This window comes from Ambystoma mexicanum, chromosome 6p, assembly GCF_040938575.1.
Source record: "Ambystoma mexicanum isolate Mex_15411 chromosome 6p, UKY_AmexF1_1, whole genome shotgun sequence".
Taxonomy (NCBI): domain Eukaryota; kingdom Metazoa; phylum Chordata; class Amphibia; order Caudata; family Ambystomatidae; genus Ambystoma; species Ambystoma mexicanum.
Genome location: NC_090935.1, coordinates 1,455,626,423 through 1,455,647,314, shown reverse-complemented (window position 1 = coordinate 1,455,647,314; position 20,892 = coordinate 1,455,626,423). Strand labels below are relative to the sequence as shown.

The 20,892-nt window shown below is 44.8% G+C and overlaps 1 protein-coding gene across 2 annotated transcripts in view; it reads left to right on the top strand.

The window, feature by feature from the left end:
• LOC138510524 (zinc finger protein 765-like) overlaps positions 1-19,927 on the top strand; it is a 294,020-nt gene extending 274,093 nt beyond the window's left edge. For both annotated transcript variants that reach the window (XM_069626240.1, XM_069626239.1), the window contains one exon: positions 13,895-19,927. In XM_069626240.1, the coding sequence (XP_069482341.1) occupies positions 13,895-14,625 (731 nt within the window). In that variant the 3' untranslated portion in view covers positions 14,626-19,927. The remainder of the gene's footprint in view (positions 1-13,894) is intronic.
• The last annotated feature ends 965 nt before the right edge of the window (positions 19,928-20,892 follow it).

Genomic DNA, 20,892 nt, shown 5'->3' with positions numbered 1-20,892 from the left:
TCACCAGTTCTTGTTGGCATTCCTGGTTTCTTCCGCGGCCAGCCAGTAAGTCTTTCGGTTCTTTCCTTCTTGCGACCGCTTCCTCTCGGCTTTCTTGTCTCTTGCAGCATCCGCTGGGGTCGTCTGCTTCGTTCCAGGCTCTGTGAGTTAGATGCTGCTTTCTAACAACTGTGAACGCCCAAGAGTTTATTGTCAGCTCTTGTCGTCCCGCAGCGTGTTCTCTTTGCATAGGAGCTTCTTTCTTCTTGGCTCTCGAGCCAGAGCGGCTCCACCACATCGGTCTCAGCCTTTCAGTCTCTCGATTCGCAAGGAGAGGCACAGCTCTCTCCCACCAGCAGCACACCTCGACTCTCTGCTTCTGCTCTTTAGAGAGAGAGAGAGAGTGTGTGTGTGTATATGTATATGTATATATATATATATATATATATATATATATATATATATATATATATATAATAACTAGAGCGTCCTTCGGCTTGTGGCCGCCTCCGCTCTGCATTGCTTGGTTCCTCTTCCTCGTCTCAGTATTTTGGTAATTCTGGGAAAGTTAGTCCATTCTTTGCAGAGCGGAGTGGGTGTTAGCAGCTCACCGGCAGTCCAGCTGCTGGTTAGGTCCCAGCGTGGTCCTCTGGGCCTCATGTGAGTGTTCTTTGCTTTGTTTGATATATTGCAGCCTTGCACTCCGAGCGCGTTGTTTCCCCCCCTCCCCTCTCCCCTTGCAGCCACTTCCTGATCCCCCTTCCCTCCCACCTGTCCTGCCTGCCCACCCCCTTCCCCTCCCTATTGGTTGCACATCTGGTCTTAACTGACCCTCTGAGCAGCCCCCACGTCTAAGGGCCCCTTTAGGCAAAGGGCGGCTCCCACGGCTGCGGCTCCTGTTGTGTCTGCAGGTGTCCGCAGGGGACGCCAGTTGGCAGTCAGTCTCCCTGGTCAGTCCCACATTCCTTACTGCCTACCCCTCCTTCAGACTCTTATACACGGCTGTGCCATTCCACATGTTGTCTAATACGCAGTGTACCTGTATTTAAAATGTTGCGCTGTGTAAACTAGGCCTTTTCTCCCCTCTCAGGATTCTCAAACTTAGGTGGTCTCTCCACGTGTTGTCTAATACGCACTGTACCTTTATTTAAAATGTTACGCTGTGTAAAGTAGGCCTTTTCTCCCTTTTCAGGACTCTCAAACTTAGTTTCCTCCCCCCCTGTTTCTACATTTGAGCATTGTGAGCTCTTTTAATCCTGAGCTACTGAGCAACTTGATTGTCGTTCGCTTTCTTGTCCGACTGCTCTCGCCTGTGTCTTCACCTCTCTCCTGCCCTCCCCCTCCTCGCCCACCTATTCTATGGTGCTCTCTCTCTCCTATCTTCTCTAACTGCTTCTCGATTGACTATCCTGCTCTCCTCACTAAATCTGGTAGGAAAAAGTTTAAAAAGGACATCCTGGTCTCCAATCCCGGCCTCCCTATCGCTGACACCTACACCAGTGCCTCTGCCAAGGAAACGCTCACCGACATCCTCTTTGTCATGCCTTCACCTGACGTATGGACCCTTTATATGATCTCTGTGCTCGCTCCTGTCTCCTCTTCTCCCATTAATGGTGGCATCTGTTGGGATGTCCTCTTGGCCTCCTTCCACTCCTCTAAGGTCATCATTAATGTTTACTCTAATCAGACTGTCTTGGTCCAAGGCCCTCAGGCCAACCTTCACCTCTTTGATAGACACTTCCCAACACTCATCAACTTCCTTTCTTCTCCTGCTGTCCCCCCTCCCCTTTCCTCGACTACCTTGCCTTCCTCCTCCCTCTCTGCCACTTCCACACCTCCGCAGGGCGTACCTCTGATCTGTACCCCTCCCTGGAAGCCCTTCAAGGATGGAATCCTTCTCCACATTGCCACTCTTAACTCTCGCTCTGCTGTCAAACATTCCTCTGATATCTGCCGCCTTCTTGAAGAACTTGACCTTGATGTCCTCGGTCTCACTGAGACATGGTTCACGGCCAGCTCTGTCACCAGCTGTGACACGCTCCTACTGGACGGCTACAAGATCCTCTCTGTGCCCAGGCCCTACCGCTCTGGTGGGGGTGTTGCCCTTATCTTCCCTGAGTGGATTCCTGCCTCTGACACTCCTACACAGACCTACTCCTCTTTTGAATGCCTCGTCTGCCGGCTCTCTCTCTCTCTCTCTCTCTCTCTCTCTCCTAGCCATTCCCTTACTGTGGCTACTATATATCGGCCACCTGGTCATATTGCCTCCTTCCTCTCCCAGTGGGCGGACCTCTCCTCCTCTCTCTTGGCCTCAACCACTCAACTCTTCCTCCTTGGAGACTTCAACATCCACTTGGATGCCTCCTGTCCTCCCTCTGTGAACTTCCGTGACCTCTGCGACTCTCTCTCACTCACCATTCTCCCCTCCGGCCCGACTCAATCTGTAGGACACACTCGCGATGCTCTGATCTCCTCTGATCTTCCCCTCTCTGTCCCTCTCTCCACTCCTCTCTCCTGGAGTGATCACTTTCTCCTATCCTCCCACCTCACCCTCCCTACCCCTCAGGCCAAGCCACCTTCATCACTGCCACCCACCTTCGCGGTCATCCGTCCCATGAAGCGTGTGTCAGTTGAGGCTTTCGCCGCCACCTTCTCAACCCCTCCTCTCCCTTTGGCTAACTCCCACCCTGACACAGCCCTCTCCATGCTCCACTCTGCTATATCTGATACTCTTGATATCCTTGCCCCTGTCATGAGAATTCGCCTGAAGCCCAAAGCCAAGTGTAACTCCTGGTTTGATTCCGATCTCGTCACCCTAAAACGCAAGTGCTTCATGTTCATCCTCTCACAAACTGGCCTGCTGCAACGGCAATACCGGCTCTCCGTTCTCACCAAAAAGAGAGCCCATATCCAAGCCCGGATCTCTGCGGCATCTAACAACTTGGCTAGCTCTTTAAAATCTGCAAGGAACTGGCCAATCCTGCTGCTGTCTCTACCTCTCTTGTCCCCTCCCAGGCCTTCTGCACCGCACTGGCTTCTCACTTCATTTCTAAGATTCAGGACATCCTGTCCTCGCTCTCCTCTTCTCGCCTCCCTCCTTTTATCGCATGCTCCTCCTCTGGCCCTTCTGCTGGCACCCCCCCCCTCTCTGCCTTTCCCCTTTTCTCTGCAGACGAGGTTTCTTGACAAGTCAAAACAGGTTCACCCCTGTTCCTACAAAACTATCAAGGACCACATTGACTCCCTGGCTCCTGCCCTGGCTGATTTCTGCAATCAATCCTTTGCCACTGGAGTCTTCCCATCCCCCCTGAAGCACTCCCTTGTGCACCCTCTTCTTAAGAAACCCTCTGCCGACCCCTCCTGGCTGGCTAACTATCGCCCAATCGCCATCACTCCCTTGCTGGGCAAACTCCTGGAGGAACTGGCCATCATCCATCTTAATCTCCACACCGAATCCGTTAGTTGTCTTCATGACCATCAGTCTGGCTACAGGGCTGTTCTCCTGAACATCCGTGAAGACTTGCTCTCCAACCTTGATTCCAACACCCCGTGTGTCCTCATCTTGCTTGATCTCTCTTCTTCCTTTGACACTGTAAACCATGCCATCCTGCTCAAACATCTCAGTGATAACCTGGGTATCACAGGACAGGCTCTGGCGTGGCTGACCTCTTTCCTCTCTGACCGACCCTCCCAGGTCCAACTTGGTTCCTTCCTCTCCGATATATTTTTCTCTACCTGTGGTGTCCCCTAGGGATCTAACCTGTCTCCTTGGCTGTTCAACCAATACCTGGCCCTCCTTGCTCACTGCATCGCTGCTCTCTGCCCCAATTTTCAGTGCTATGCGGATGATACCCACCTCATTTTCAGGCTACCCTCGGCCTCTTCCTCTCCTTCCCTCATCTCTGACTGTCTGTCTGCCATCCAGGAGTGGTGTGCCGCCAATGACCTCTGCCTTAATGCCAGTAAGACTGAGATTCTACTCATCGGCACACCCTCTCCCTCCTTCCCTGCAGCTCTCTGGCTGGCCTCTCTTGGCCCTCTACTTGCTCCCACCTGTAAGGCTGAAAACCTTGGAGTCATCTTCGACTCCACACTCTCCTCCTCCTCCTCATCTCCGACGTCTCTAAGAAGTCACACTACCAGCTGCACCCCCTCAGAGGTATTCTTCCTCTCCTCTCCTTCCCCCAGAAGCTCACCGTCTCCAGAGCCCTGGTTCTCTCTAGGCTGGACTATTGCAAAAGCCTTTATCTAAACCTACCTGCCTCAACTCTCCGCCCTCTGCAACTTATCCAAAACACGACGTCTTTGGTCTCAAGCCCAGGGATCGTATCTATCCAGGACTGAAATCTCTGCACTGGCTCCCAGTGGCTTCAAGGATTAAGTTCAAAACCCTCTGCATTATCCACAAAGCCTTCTGGGGCCTGGGGCCGCATTACCGTCAACTCTCTCTTCCTAAATACCTTCCTTCTCGGGCTCTTCGCTCATCTGCCTCCAACTCCCTCAGGGTCAGCCGCTTCTCCAAGCAAGAAGTTGGTGGTCACTCTCTCTCTTCGGCAGGAGCCTCTCTCTGGAACAGCCTTCCTGCTTCCCTGAAACGTGAGGAGAACCATCTCTGGTTCCGGAAACACCTCAAAGCCTTCCTCTTTGCTTCTGCTTTCTCTGCCTCTCTCCCCTGCTGATATCCCCGGCCGAATCTGCACTGGTTACCTGTGCATCCTTTCTGACCTTGGGGCCCGGTCCCATCTCCTGCACTCCTGCCCTGCCCTGCCTCCCGGGAAACCCCCGCACTTACGGACTGACCTTCTATATCCCTACAGTCCCCCCACCAGCACTTTGCCTGCTCTACCTTGCACTTGCCACCATCAGGAAAAAAGTGTCCACGGACTGTGGAACACTTGTGTCCCCTGCACACTCGGGTCTATGCCAAAGGCAATCAGTAAGTTATGACATGTAGTTGTATCCAATTCATGGTAATGAGCTTCAGTGTTCTATTTGTATATTGTAGTTATTACTAATAATGAGATAAAAGGAAATCTTTTAAACCTGGGGCTGTATCCCCCCAAAAAAAGGGGAGAGGTTTTTTGTAGTCGGTAATTAGATAATATTTCCTTGAATCCTATCTCGGTCTATGCAAGTAACAATAATTCTCACGTAATTATCAATTTCAACAAACAGAATCCATTTTATTGCTACATGCCATTCTATATTCAACAATATTATGCACTGTTGTTCTTCATATAGTGACATTTCTTCCAACAAATAAAACATACATATTAGGTACAGTAGAGGCCTAACTACTGTTCAACTGGCTCAACGCGTTTCGGGAAGTAGATTCCCTTCTTCAGGAGCAAAGTTTTCAATTTCTATCAATTGTACAAGTTCCAGATCAGAGAATTCTTGTGAGCTGTCTGCTTCCGACTAAAGAGAAAATTACAAAAAATAGGGATGGTTTTAGTACAAAAATCATCATAGAGATATACGGTTTTTATTGTAACTAAAGATATCCCTACCTCTCATCAGTGCCCCATTGGATTTATGTTAAGATTCAGTTTGGTGGTGGTGTCACTGAAAGGTGTGGTAGACTGTTCCAGGGAGATTAGTGGGGTCGCTGGAGTTGGTGACCCTACAGAGAGGAATTTAGAATCTAGTAAGGATCTGTAGGTAGTACATATCATGGTTTATATGAAAGCTGAAAAAGCTGTCATAAAAGTTCAAACTTTAAAAGCTCTAAAGAGAAGAGTTCAAAGTCTGCTAAAGATCTAAAGCAAACACCTATCTTGCATTATACTAAGGTTGAGCTGTCATTGGCGGTCAAATTAACAGTATGGATGAAAATAATAATATAACATCTCTAAAGATGAGCACAAGAATTACTGTGTAGAAAATAACGTGGACTCACCCCTTCATAAAGGAGAGGTGTGAGGATTCGGTAAGTGGTATAAGTCCACAATTCAGGATCTGTGAGGAGCTTGTGGTTTCAAGTGGAAATCTTCAGCAGGGAGTAGAGAGGGGGTATTTAATAAGGCGTCCTGGTCTCATTGTTTGGTCAAAATAATTAATATAATTAGAGAGGGGCCGGAGGCTGTCCTAGGTAAAATCTTACCTCTCTAGCGTTTGACTGGTCTCCAGGGAGGCAACCGCGAGTGTACACAACCGCGGGAAGCCCGTTAGTTTAAACATCGCGGGACGCAGGAAAACGTCGACGTGATGACATCAGATGTAAACATCTGACGTCATTCCACGATGCTCCCACAAAATCTCGTCATCATCTCCATTCCCCGTAAGTGGTGAATGCGAGATGTGAAATATTAAGGGGGTATGACGAATGGTGTAACTTGCCCTTGGGTAAGCCTATCCTCTTATGTGTGAAATGTTTACAAATGTATATAGGAAGTCAGAAAGAGCACGTGTTACAAATAAAGGGGTTACTCCTAGGGGCACTTCTGCTCACAGTCTAAATATGTTGGGATGTACATGTTCCACCCCAGTGGTAAACACTATTTTCATTCCACCTTACTCGAAAAAGAAAAAGAAAAATTACTCTGAAATGTGTAACATTCAAGTTTGACCATACTATCCTGGCTATTTGACAAGTGGGATATTATTTAATTGCACGTAACATCTTGTTCACAGTATTACCACCTTATTGCAGAGGACATGCTGAATCTGGTGATGAGAACATACTGAGTATATTTTTTTAAAAAAGACATCAACAGCAACTTCTTTGGATTTGTACCTCCAATGTTACAGTTTGTACAAAGAAATCTACCATTCTAATTAAACATAACTGTGGCAATCATTTATTTTTGATCCATTATCTTGGTGTTCATCTGGATATTAGTCCAGTGTCAATGTGTGCCAGATTGATTTATGATACCTGATGTTATGGTGTTCATGGTCACTATTCATCGAGTCATTTTAGAGGTGAGAGGTAGTTTGCTCTATATGCTAACACTGAACATACATCAGGATGTGAGTAGTATACGCAATTTATTTCATATGAACGCTCCTAGGTGGAAGTCTTTGTTCATTCCATATGGGCACATGCTGTCCAATTTATCTATCCAATACAGCTCCCGTTGGTCCATCTCTTTCCCGTTGTTTCCCCCTCTTGGGGCTCTTTGTACCACCTCCAGGATTTGGTATCTGAGCTGGGCTACAGTGTGTTTTTTTTCAAAAAAGTGTCGCGCTACTGGCGATCTTTCGATCCTGGTCCGGATGTTGCTTTTATGTTCATTGCATCTCTCTTTCATCTTCCGTTTAGTCTGGCCTACATAATAGATGCCACATGGGCAGCTCAAGGCATAGATTACTGATTTGGTGTCGCAAGTTGCATATTGTCGAAGTTTAATTTTGGCACCTGTTCGGGGATGTCTCACATAGTCACCCTTTATGATGTTGCAGTTATTGCAGTGTAGGCATGCAAATGTTCCCAATTTCTTGGTCTGTAACACCCTCTGTCGTTGATCCTGAGTGCGTTCTGCTTTTACCAATACATCTCTAAAGTTCTTCCCTCTTTTGTAGGCAATTGGGGGTGGTTCTGGAAAGAGGTCTTTCAATTGTGGATCCAGTTGTATTATCCTCCAATTTGTTCTAATTAGCCGAGTTATTTGATGACTTTGACTGGAGTATTTTAGGGAATATAGAAATGGGATGTCTTTTTTCTCTGGAACTTTCTTCAGTAGATCTTCCTTCGATATGAGGGAGGTTCTTGCTTTGGCTGCCGATATCACATTCTCTGGATATCCTCTCTCAGAATATTTGGCCTCCATTTTTCCCATTTCAATTGTCAATGTGGTATCCAATGATGTTATTCTTTTCGCCTGGAGAAATTGACTGTAGGGGAGATTATTTTTTAGATGTTTCGGATGTGAACTTCTATAGTGTAGACTGTTGTTAACATCGGTAAGTTTAGTAAATAGATTTGTGCTGATTTTCCCATCAATCAGTTCAAGTTCCACATCTAGATAATGAATCTTTGGTGTGCCTATTTCCATTGTGAATTTTATCCTGTTGTTGACTGAATTGATATACACCAGAAATCTTTCTAGTAATGTCTTGTCACCTCTCCAGATCACAAAGACGTTGTTGATGTACCTCATCCAACATATCAGTCTTGGACCCCGTTCTTCATGGGTGGTGATGTGTTGGGGGGGGGGATACAGCCCCAGGTTTCAAAAATTTCCTTTTACCTCATTGGTAGTAATAATTACAATATACAAATAGAACACTGAAGTTCATTACCATGAATTGGATACAACTACATGTCATAACTTACTGATTGCCTTTGGCATAGACCCGAGTGTGCAGGGGACGCAAGTGTTCCACAATCCGTGGACACTTTTTTCCTGTTCTGAGTACCACTACCGAGTGTCAAGGTAGTGTTTTTCTCCTCTGTACCTCACTAAATATCTATTAATCACACAGAATTCTCCTGATAGCACCAAGTGTGCAGACTGTGTCCATACTTTCTTTTACTTGCCACCATCAGGCCGCTTTTACCCATCGTATTTATTCTACTATCCCATGTGCTGCACTTCCCCCTCTCCCTTCCCCCAGGCACTTTTCCCTTTCTCCCTACCCTTGCACTTGCGCGATCTGAATGACACCTGGCCTAGTAGGATCGGTTGTCTCTCTTTCCACTGTTTTCCCTCCCCTGCCTCGTCACGCCTTGAAACACTTGTGTATAAGCGTGTTATAAATGCCATGCCATATCATATCATATTCTTGACAATTTGCACAATAAACTTGGGTAAACATTCTTACTGGTTTTCAAGGGCAAGTCTGTCGTGGATGATTGGTAGGTGGAACTGGAGAAGGCGTTTTCATAAGTTTCAGAAGGCAGATCAGAGTTGGAAGGCTGGCATATGGATCTTGGGAAAAGGTTTTCAATACCCTTCATAGGAGGACGAGGAAATGTATGCCAATATGCGGGTATCAGGCATGGGAGGTTTATCCCCAAGGAGAAATAGGGGATACCATGTCTCATCCGGTGAAGCCATGACATCTCATCAGAGGTCGTCTCCCCCCATGTGATCCTCCCTCATATAGCCGCCCCCAGGGTCAGGCTCCAGTAGTGGCTGCGTCCCCTGGCCACATAGGAGGAGGTCACCACCGGGAAAACAGTGATGACTCCATCGGATTCAGCACAAACCCCAGAGGGAGTCAAATAGATAAGGCTGATTGCCTTTTGGCCCTCAACAAGAGTTAGCATTGGGTAGTACTTGTTATCAATCGCTAGCTGAGAAACTTGATGGTTAAGGATGTCTGATTTAGGGTGCCCACTGGAGGATGAGAGAGGGAAGCCCATTAGAATATATGGCTTGCACCCTGATAAGAGGAACAAACCAGTGATTTTGACCTTGAACTGTCCTTGACGGTCTGGGAGCGACTGAAGCCATCCATGACAACAGCCATAAAATTAGTTCAAGGAGGTGTTGGAGGAATACCTGGAGTAGCTCACAATCAGTGAAAGGGGTCCTAAGCTAAAATGACCCAATATTTACTCCTCTTCAATCGAATTACTAGGTTCAAAGAAGTATGAATTAAAAAGTTATCTTTTTGGAGTTTAGATATATTTTTAATTGCCTAAAAAAAGGCTCCTGTTGGGAACGAGAATTAAGGTGTTGGGTAAAACACCTGAAGCCTCTAGTCTCTACCCTATGTCTACCAGGGCAGTAATGATCTAGTGTTCACTGCGGTTGATGGCAGGGTGGCTTGGTGAATCTGAGTCCCGTATGGCTGCATTAAATTCATCACCTGAAATAGGCCCTGTTTAGGGATTTTATCGTTTAATTTAGAAGGTGAGTCGAGGTGTGAAGGGTTAAAATAAAAGATTTAATTGATTTCACTAGAGAATGCATCACTTTGGTGCATTTGTCTGGAAATGGGGGGGGGCAGGCAAGTGTATGGGTGCTGCTTGAAAGTGATTTACCTTTTTTCAGTTGCTTAGTTGAATTCAGCATTTATAAATGTAGTCCATTTTATCTCAATACTTTCTTCTTGCAGTTAATGCAGACTGAAAGAAACTGATCCAAGAGGTCGCCTTTTCATTTGGCCAATGGCTTCTATTCACCATTGATTCTGCTTGCTTTTCATTTGACATTTGATTAAATGAAAAGTGGAGGCAATGTCTTTTTAATAGATTTTAATTTGATGCAATCATAGCACAATGATTTCATGTTGTTTTAATTGTTGAGTGGCGAGAGCTGCAAAGGTGTTGCCAGAAGTGCTTCACGAATCTATTGGTTTTTACAGGTATTTTACAGAATTTGATCTCTTCTGATGTGGTTAATGATTTCTGTGCGAGACGGTGGCGAGATGGTCTTTTGTCCATTGGGTGTGAAGAAACCTGTGGCGATTAGCTAGTCATAGCCCTCAAGTTTCCCATGGCCATGCATGAGAAGGCCATTCAGTCCAGGTGTTGAATGGAATTCTGGAACTTGTAGTTTTTTCTTTCCCATTTGAAATTTAGAGAATCTACAAGTCCCAGTATCCAAATGGAAAACAACAGTACTGGGTGGCCTTCTTGCGCATGGCCATGCTACACTTGACAGATTAGAGTATTGGCCTGCTCCATGTGTATATGTGAGGTTGCTGGTTTCATAACTGTTAGTATTCCGAGAGAGGACTTCAGCAAGGGATTGATGGTGCTGATTGTTATTGGGCTTCAGTCTATATTTGAGTAGCTTAAAGAACACACCTTTTTCTGTAGAGGATGTTGTTCTCTGTCATTTATAACTTGTTTACTGAAAGCTGTTTCTTTTCCAGTGGTTGGTAGATTGATTTATGAGTAAGGTGTGGGTGGGAAATATCTGTAGGGGTCATAAGTGTGATTGGAAAGTTCAATATGAGCAGGGGCCAAAATCCAAGTTGCAAGCTACTAGCCAGCACAAAAAATACATCACTTTGCACCTAAAGTCTATACATTCCCATAGCACGCTGTTTCTTACTGACCAGGAGTCAACAATCACCAGCTAATGGCTAGTGTCGAGTGCACATTTTGCACCCTGTTTGAAGAAGTGCGACCATATTTTTCATTTATGTGAAATTGTGAAGATGTGTCCGGCCCTGTATCCTGTTTTACCTTCTGAATATGTACACAAGTGAAAGAAGCCGTGGATACTTGATGACTTGAGCTTTTTAATTTCGGGTCCGCTTTCCTTAAGAATAGGCGATCTAGAGAATCATCTGCTATTTCAGTATTCTGCTCACAGGTAAACTTCTAAAATCCATTGTTGTGTTTTGAGATTCCTCCTATTTACCTCTTATCTCTCGTTCTTTATCTTTAAAGCTTTGTCCACCCGTATCTCTCTCCCTCCAGTCTCTCATATCTCTCCTAGTCATCTCCCAGTCTCTACCCTCATGCATTAGAGTTGTGCTTTACGCATTAGTTTTCTTGCCCTCTTCAATCTCTCGCTTGACTTGTCATCTTGGCTATCTTCAGCTTCCATCTTTTCTCTGTTTATTCTTCTCTTCTTGGTGTTATTTATGTAATTGTTATTTCATACCTTAAATTGTGTGCGTCAATCCAATTTTGCTGTTTACTTTGCCATTATGGCCACTCCATTCCTCTCCTGTAAGGCCTATTGGGGTGGTGCAGAAGTGGGCGATTGTGATTCAAATGAATTCTGTTTGCCAATTTTGGATTAAAAAACGTGATACTGAGAATGCATTTAATTTCATTAATGATGCCCTCCTACAAAAACCAGAAAGGCAATAGAGATTAATGTAGGTTGCAAGAGTTGGAATGCGACAGTCAACTGGCGACTGGCCGGATTTTCTTCTCCCTTTTTTTCCTGAAAAGGGAAAACTGAACATTTTAAGGTTTTGAATATGTATAACCAAACCCGATTTTAAAACATGGTGGCTTGCAAGACGTGGATCCCCAGTTTCTATCTTGTAAGGACCTGAATAAAGTGGAGCTTAGCATAGGTATCAGTGTCTTTCTTGGCTATGCTAGCCAGTGCAAGGTGGTTCTGGATATCTGCTCATGGCCAATTGAATCACACTACCTGCTCGCTTCAACCACCTTCTCCCATTTGTGAGAATGCTCCCCAATTCATCCTTATGATAGAAAACACACCATGATCGTTAGTGTAGGTTTCTAGGTTTGCCAGGTCGTTCCTTGGGACATGCTGTTGTAAAATGTACTCTGGCAACACACTCTGCTGATCTTTTGCCAGGTGGGTGCTTTTGGAGCAGGCGCAGGCGGTGGCTGATGCCGTACAGCGTTTCCTTGGGGTTTATATTTTCAGCTGGTTGCTCCTCAATGGCATGGGCTCCGTGATCTTGCATTTCATCACCGTGCAAGTCTCCCGTCCAGTTCTCACCCTGGGGCCTCCTTTGTCATTTCACTTTGGCTCCTAATCCTCCATCCTCCAATGTTGCGAGAATCCGCCCGTTGCTTTGTGTCTTTTACCTGCTGCCTATGGCCATGTTCTTTTAAGTAGAGGCAATTTAACTCTTTTGATAAGCCACCAGGCTGAAAATTGGTCAGTTGACTGTTTGGTAACAGTGGGTGACATTACCTGTCTGGACTTGCTTTACAAACGTAGCTGTGAATCTGTTCCCACCACTTTTATTTTGCCGTTAACGGATTTACATCCACTTTTACCGCACAAGATTGGAAGTAAAGTGGAGGAGTTACCTCTACCATATATAGCTGGATGTACCTCCTCCGCTTTACCTTCAAGAAATGAAAGAATTACAAGGGGGCGGGGGGGATTTACCATCCGTGATCATTTCTTCAAAATCCCCAAGTCACATGGACTCGAAAAATGGGGATCAATACAGCGATTCTATTGCTTGTAATTACAAGTTGCAGCAACAGTGAAAGAGTGCATTTTTGTAATAGGGAGAGAGTACAAAGAAATACCTTTATTTGGGGTATCTTACCTCATAATTTGGGATGTATTTATTGAGTGCTAACTTGAATATAACACTGGGTATATAGATCTGTTTTGTTTTTTTAGGTGCAGCTTTGAAATGCACCGAATATAAATACTAACATGCTATTTTATTTTATTGTTTTTTTATAACGTGCTTAATGCCTGAGTTTGGTTTCTAAGCACAGATCCAGGATTCAAACCTCTGTTGCTCTGCGTGGTCTTGCTTCCAAGACCAGCACGTTGCCCCTGTCAGAGGAGGATAGCGCACTGTTGAAATTGGTACAGTTGAAATTGCTACCGTTGAAACCAACATCTGATTTTTTTAATGCTCTTTCTGCTTCAACATTTTGCTATTCCGATTCTTTGTGTACAGTTGTAATTTTGGATGTGACAGGATGAAATTGCTGTGTATCAAAACACTTGCTTCTGCAAATAGAGTGTGCATTTTAATAGGGTGTGTTTCATAACAGTCATGTTAACATGCATGCGTTTAGCTAACTGCATGCAAAGCTTTGCGCATAATATGTACATGTAGCTAAGATGACTGCGATAGTGTAAGTCCAGGACATTTTTAACTTACCTTAATGTTCACGGCCATTTCATGCAGCTACAGTGAAGCAAATAGTTTCTTACTGAAGAGTGTTTAATGATACCCTCCTTTGTTAACAGCATTTTATATAATTTTTAAACATGATTGTGTAACTACATCTTGACAGGTATTTCTTCTAGGTATGCCCTGTACAACCTGTTGGTGTTTGTGTTTATGGGATTTCCCGGGTGCATTAACTAGACATGTTGACTAAGAAATTCCAGACACATCACCGGTAATTGATGACACATAGTCAGAGACATGTTTTACTCAAAGCACAGCCTTTCTTCACTCGGAATTTGACTAGTTAACACTGCACTCATTCAGTCATGATCTTGTTTTGAGAACCTAACCTAAAGGATATTTTTAAACATGTCAGTGATTGCCCTTTTGAGATTAGGATGATTCACATTTGAATCCAATTTTAATCCAACAGGTGACAGGAGCATGAAAAGAAAAAGTAAGAAAGAAGAGACCGAAAAGAATACTGAAAAAATACCAACATTCAAAATTTCATTAAGAAACTCTAAAGTGAATGTGCTTCATAGCTCTGAAAAGAGGACTAATTCTGTGAGCCATCTGCGGGCCGAGAGCAATCAGACCCTGCAAGCAGAACAAGATCCACAGGAAAGTGATTTCAACAATGAGTTGCATTCCAATGCTCATTTGGGGGCTCACAATACAGATTCTGTGTTTATGTACGATGATTGTGAGAGCATCTTGAGGAATGCTACGTTTGTTGCATGCCCACAAAAAACTTCATATGACTGGAGACAATATATTGGAACAGAATTCGAGGACCATTCCAGTCAGAATGGTCTGATTCACCACCAAAGATCCGATTACAGAAAAAGGCCTTTTCACTGTACGAAGTGTAAAAAAAGCTTCATTCAGAAGCGGCATCTTAATAGGCACCTGAGCATACACACAGGGGAGAGGCCTTATCATTGTACTGAATGTGGTAAGAGCTTTATTCAGAAGCAACATTTTATTGGCCATCAGAGAGTTCATACAGGAGAGCGACCATATAAGTGTAACCAGTGTGATAAAAGCTACACTTTAAAGCAATGCTTAATTATTCACCAAAGAAAACATACCCAGCAGAAAACATTTCAATATACTGAGCGTGAGAAAAGATTTAGCCAAAAGCAAAATCTTATACACTAGTAAATGGTCTCTGTGTGCGTGTGTATGTGTCTGTGTCTGAAATCGGAACCTAAAACCTAAAAGCTTGGTCCTTGGAAAACGTGCTTGCACAGAACCATCCTACCAACAATATATAAAATGTACACATGAAACTAGTGTTAACACCTCGTCCATATGGTCTGTTGAGTCTAAACCCTGAGACAGAAATCCTGCTTCCCAACCTAACCAAATCTTTATTCTAGAAGATCTGCCCCAAAAGGTATGATATAAACTAACCCCTCCCCACCTCCCCAGTCATCCTGTTATATCTGTCTTAGTAGGTGGAGTTCTCCCTATATTAGCTTTGGTGTGATGGGGATCGATTCCCACAGATTTACAGGGCTTTGGCAAGGAAGCCGGCTAAAGGATGTTCACTGTCATTGGAACAACGGTAGGTAATCCAGCTTGGTGCTCCATGTCAATCTGGGTTCAGGATAAGCTTCTAGTTTCTGCTCTGCCTTTTGGGATGGGTCAAGTGATATGATATGTTAGGTTATTTATAACGCACTTAATACCCAGAGGTTTCTAAGCGCGGACACACGGATCAAACCTGTGTTGCTCTGTGTCGTCTTGTTGCCAAGGCAAGCACATTGCCCCTGAGCTATCCTCCCGAGATAAGCTTTACCCCTACTAAGCCAAAGCATATAGGAGGGATCAGACTTTGAGGCTTTCCGCTCTTTTGCACCTGGTGTGTCCTAAGTGAGAATGTATGCGGGGAGCCAGGTCAAAGTGGTTAACCTAAATATAGGGGCATTGAAGAGAGTCTTTGTGTTGGGAATCTTTGGTAAAGGATCAACCAGAAAACCGCATTTGTCACATAGTTGGAGGTGGTAGACGAGCAAAACGATGGTTTCTTGTTGGTCTTTCTCCGCCCTGACATGGTCAAGTTGTCCTTTTCAAGGAGCTCTTATAATTGGTTAGACAAGCGCTCAGATAAATCGTAAGACAGACAAAATAGTTTGCTTATTCCTACACTTGGAAACAGGTTAGGGAGCTGTTGGAGCACACTGCATCAGTCGTCTTCCCTTGAAGATCTTTGTATAAAACTTTTTAAAACCTGTAATTCCCAGCAGCACCTGTTTTGGTCTTTTTTCTTTCTTTAACCCTCACCTGAGGACGTGCGTTGTGATCAGGAGCCTAAGGATTAGGAAGTATGTATCTAAGGAAGCACTCCCAAGCCACTCTTTTGGGGATCTTTGTAGCTGACATTCCCGCTGGATCAACAATTTCTTTGCAAGCTAGGAGCACAACAAATCTCACTCTGCTGCTCCATTTGATCATGAACAAAGTCATTTACAAGACATTGAAGGGCCAGGACAAGCTGCCAGTTCATACATTTTTCACAAAGATGTGATTCTGAGTTGCTGGAAATAGTAGAGATTGAATCCGTGCTTTCAAATCTGGCAGGGCAAATGATCTCTACGGCTGGATTATTGCTTTAATGTTAAAGCGGATTGCACTCTGAACATGACGGGGCTCAGAGCATTTTCCCCTTCCACACTTTGGCCACATAACAGCCTGCCACAGTGGGCCATACCAGTGGCTAAAGGTGCCAGTGACCACTTTCAAGTCCCTTATGCGGCAACATGGCGCAATACGACGGGCTATAAGGCTATTATGGAATGCATGCGTTTGCCTAGGGTAAAGTACACTTCTGTTCTGGATACTGTAAGGGGAAGTGTGTCACTATGTGCATCATTCATATGCATACATGTTGTCAGCACTTCCTAGAATATATATTGCCAGCAATAGTAATATTGGCAGATCTGCTTAGAAGATATATTGCCAGCACTCTTTGACTTGAATGTTGTCCATGCACCCTATCATAAATATTGGTATCCAATGTGATCAATTGCTGAATGGATATACTAGATGTCAAAGGAATATTGATCAGCTCTTTATGATACAGGGACTTACAAAACTAATAGAACTACCATCTCGGCATAATATATTTACTTCGTCCAATAAACGGTTAAAAACCTGCATCTGTCTCTGATAGAAAGGTGTTGATTTATCACGCACACACTGAAACTCTGGTCCTATCTCAGTCTTTGCTGGTCTTTGCTTATTTAGAGGCATTGTGAGGCTCTGCAGACTGAAGGCTTTCTCCATGTGTGTGTAGTGAGGCTCATCTTTCTGACGAGTGTGGGTGGGGCTCTAAGAGGCTTACCACGGCCACGTGGTTTGTCAATTATGCACATACCACATCTTTGAATCTCTGTTTTGTGTTTAGGGAGGGTGGCTTGTTGCGCCCACATCTTTGAATCTCTGTTTTGTGATTAGGGAGGGTGGCTTGTCGCGCCTTTCTGTACTTCATATTTGAAACCGGTAACAGCACAAGACGCAGTGGAATTCCTAGGGATGTACAATGGCAGTGCTAAAGGCTTGCATTTTGGAAGCGCTTTCTGGCTCACCTTTTGGCAGTTGCCACCCCCTCACCCCCTTAGCATACATGTGGCCGGCATTCCTCTGCAGAAATGGCTTCATCACTCCCTTTTATAAATGCTGTCAGCATTGCCAGACAAAATGCTGGAGAACCCCACTTGTGTAAGTATTTGCAGTGCTTCAGTAGACATGTAGATAGCACCAAACGCAAGCATACATGTCAGCAGCTCTCTCATTCATAATGTATGGCAGTGCCCATTTAATTTCATCAATGCTCAAATGTGCAAAAGTCAAGACACCTTCCTGCCAGCCATAGGTGGCAGGGCACCCCGCACATCTCCGGTGTCCGTCTGGCATACATTTGAAGCATAAACTCTGTCACAAGAGTTCAGATGGAATTTATTCGTACACAGGATTCGCAAAGGGTTTATTTTGACTAGACCTGCTGTACCCCTTATATAAATTGCCACATGGTCTATGGCATACAATTAGCACCTGTCCGGTGTGGCTCCCCCAGTCAGGTGCACTGGAACCTAGACAATATTCCCTAGTATTGCTCAGTTTCTAGACTCCTGGTGTAGCTGAACCTCCTGTGTCGCCAGCCCACTTATTCGCTTTTTTTTCTCGGGCAGCTGTGCTGCCTCACCTTTGCCTCCCAGCAGTTTATCTGTTGGCCTCTGCGCCCCTTTCCTTGGAATGGAAAGGGAACTCTGTCTGTTCAGATGGATCTCCCGTTTCCTTTTCCGCAGCGGCCATCTTACATGGATTCTTCTTTTTTTGTTAAAGCCGATTGTGCTCTGAGCATGCAGGGCCTGGACCACCTTCAAATTTCACATTTTGACTGTAATGGCAAGTGGGCATATCACCAGGACAATAGACTCGTAGCAGGGTCTACCAGTGCCGGACACTGCATTAAAAGTCCTTGCTCCATTTGGGCTGTTAACTTAATCTTTGGGCCTTTAACAAACTGTGTTGACTTCAGTGGCTGTCTGAGGCAAAATTATTCTCCTAACATGAACTTTTATGGTGGTTAGCTTTTTCTTTAGATCAATGTTTCAGGTGGGTGGTATTTCCCTTATGACACACAAAATAACTTCATACAATGTCTATAAAGGGGAAAGGGGATACTAGAGGGCATGTATATGCATTGACTTCTGCAGGGGAACAGAACATTTAGGTGCCTTGGCAGAGGTCAAAAATATCAAAGGAAATAATTAGCTCACCATTACAGATATCACCTATTACTTTTTAGTAATATATTAGAAAGGATAGCTGTATAATGTTTACCTCCCGAATTAAGGGTTTTCTTGGGATAGTAAAAACCCACCCACACCGTGCTTGAAAGGGCGGAATTCCCAACATATTCCTCTTTCCAACTTTCTAATGTTTACATTCATGAGGAAAGTGTGTGGATACCCATTAGCATTCGCATGTATTGGGGGTGGGAAAATATTAGCATGGAACACTAAGGAAAAATACAGCTTCTGATCAACTTGCCATGATTGTGTAATCCTCGATATCCTGGTTGTTATCAATAAGAGAGAAGCCAAATAGGTGTAACAATAAGGAAACCATGTCATTGCCATATCATTTTTCAAAAGATGTATTCAGTGGTTCTGTATGGCTACATGGGGGACAAAAGCAGGGGGTGGGGGCATTCAGTGGTTCTGTATGGCTAGACGGAGGACAAAAGCAGGGGGTGGGGCATTCAGTGGTTCTGTATGGCTAGACGGAGGACAAAAGCAGGGGGTGGGGGCATTCAGTGGTTCTGTATGGCTAGACGGAGGACAAAAGCAGGGGGTGGGGGCATTCAGTGGTTCTGTATGGCTAGACGGAGGACAAAAGCAGGGGGTGGGGCATTCAGTGGTTCTGTATGGCTAGACGGAGGACAAAAGAAAGCAGGGGGTGGGGCATTCAGTGGTTCTGTATGGCTAGACGGAGGACAAAAGAAAACAGGGGGTGGGGCATTCAGTGGTTCTGTATGGCTAGACGGAGGACAAAAGCAGGGGGTGGGGGCATTCAGTGGTTCTGTATGGCTAGACGGAGGACAAAAGCAGGGGGTGGGGGCATTCAGTGGTTCTGTATGGCTAGACGGAGGACAAAAGCAGGGGGTGGGGGCATTCAGTGGTTCTGTATGGCTAGACGGAGGACAAAAGCAGGGGGTGGGGGCATTCAGTGGTTCTGTATGGCTAGACGGAGGACAAAAGCAGGGGGTGGGGCATTCAGTGGTTCTGTATGGCTAGACGGAGGACAAAAGCAGGGGGTGGGGCATTCAGTGGTTCTGTATGGCTAGACGGAGGACAAAAGCAGGGGGTGGGGCATTCAGTGGTTCTGTATGGCTAGACGGAGGACAAAAGCAGGGGGTGGGGCAAAACATGATTTATTACAGCGTGCCCGCCCTGTCATAGGCTTCCGAAAGGCCCCACGTTTTAGAGGTACACTACTGTATGTAGTACAATCTTCTCCTTCTGTACAAACACAGGCACTGAGCAAAAAAAGAAGAAAAGGAAGACCTGTAAGCCTCAAAAAGAGTAATTTATGAAAACAGATCATGTATCTTGGATCAGTGATATAACTTGATTGTTTATCGTTCCATTCCTGTGCACATGCATACAGCCCTGTGCAGCCTGTGAGAGCGTTGGCACCTGGCTGGTTGTGTCACCTAACATTTCTAGACGTACTTGTAAATTGTCGTTCACTTCTCAGATTATTCTATTGAAAGAGCCATTCTCCAGTAACTCTTGTTCCACTGTTTCCCTATTTTGTATATTTCAGAGGTGCTGTGTGTTTCTATTTTGTGTTAAATTATTACTGGTTTCTTTTGTGTGTCTGCATCGGTAGCAAATGGTCTGAAGGCAAGAAAAATAAATGGTCACGTGTGCGGCTCTTTTCATCACAATGTATCAGTTGTATCTCTTTGGCAACCTCACGGAGATAACCATTTCATAAATGCATTTAACGTTGTTTGCTCAAACATCCGCAGCAAAGAAAACACACCTGCTTAGTCATGTTAAAAGGCAGCTCATGCGGATCTCTAGTGGTTGGCAACGCAATGACGCAGGAACACAAGAAGGGCACATAGCACATACAACGTGCCGGCAACAAAAGGAGCCACTTCAGTTGTTGCTCCCTCGACATTAGTGTTATCCTGACCTTTTTTTTGTTTTGTTTGAAAACTGTGATCCAAGTTTTGCAAGTTTGCGATTCTTTTTCAGTTTGTTAAAATATGTATTGCCAGTCTTCGATAATATGTTGTATTGTGATAATGTGCTTTAATCTGCAGTTTCTTACTACCACCTTTTCCTTCTGTGCTTCTGCACCATGGCTTCTCCCAGAGCACACCGCTTCTTCCGGGAAAGTTGCTGCAATACGACACTTGGGGCCTGATTCGCAGAAGTGTTTTATACTGGCAAACCCCCATTGGGAAACGCTCCGTGAATCAGGGCCTTGATGTTGCCTACTTCCCATGTGCGCAATTCCACAGGCCTTTTTTTTTTTTGTCTAAATCTTTTTATTGTTGAAACATCAATGCTTCTTAAAGTCTTTACAGCATAAACAGTGGCACTGTTATTTGCATGCAGTTCAACAATTACAACAAATGCGCCAACTTAAAACCTCAGCAATTTCGCTGTGACCCATTAATCTAAGAATGGTTGACATTTCATTTTAACAGGTATAACTCCATTTGTGACATCGTAATTACTCTTGGGAATGTATTATAGCAATTGTATGTGAGGAAAACTAAGAGGAGAACGAGAGAAAAAACAAAAAAAAAAAACATTTTCACCAGTACCTCCCACAGTCCGGACATCAACCTTGCCTCCCGGCGTTCTCCCCCCCCCCCTTCTGTTATCAGGTCGGCAG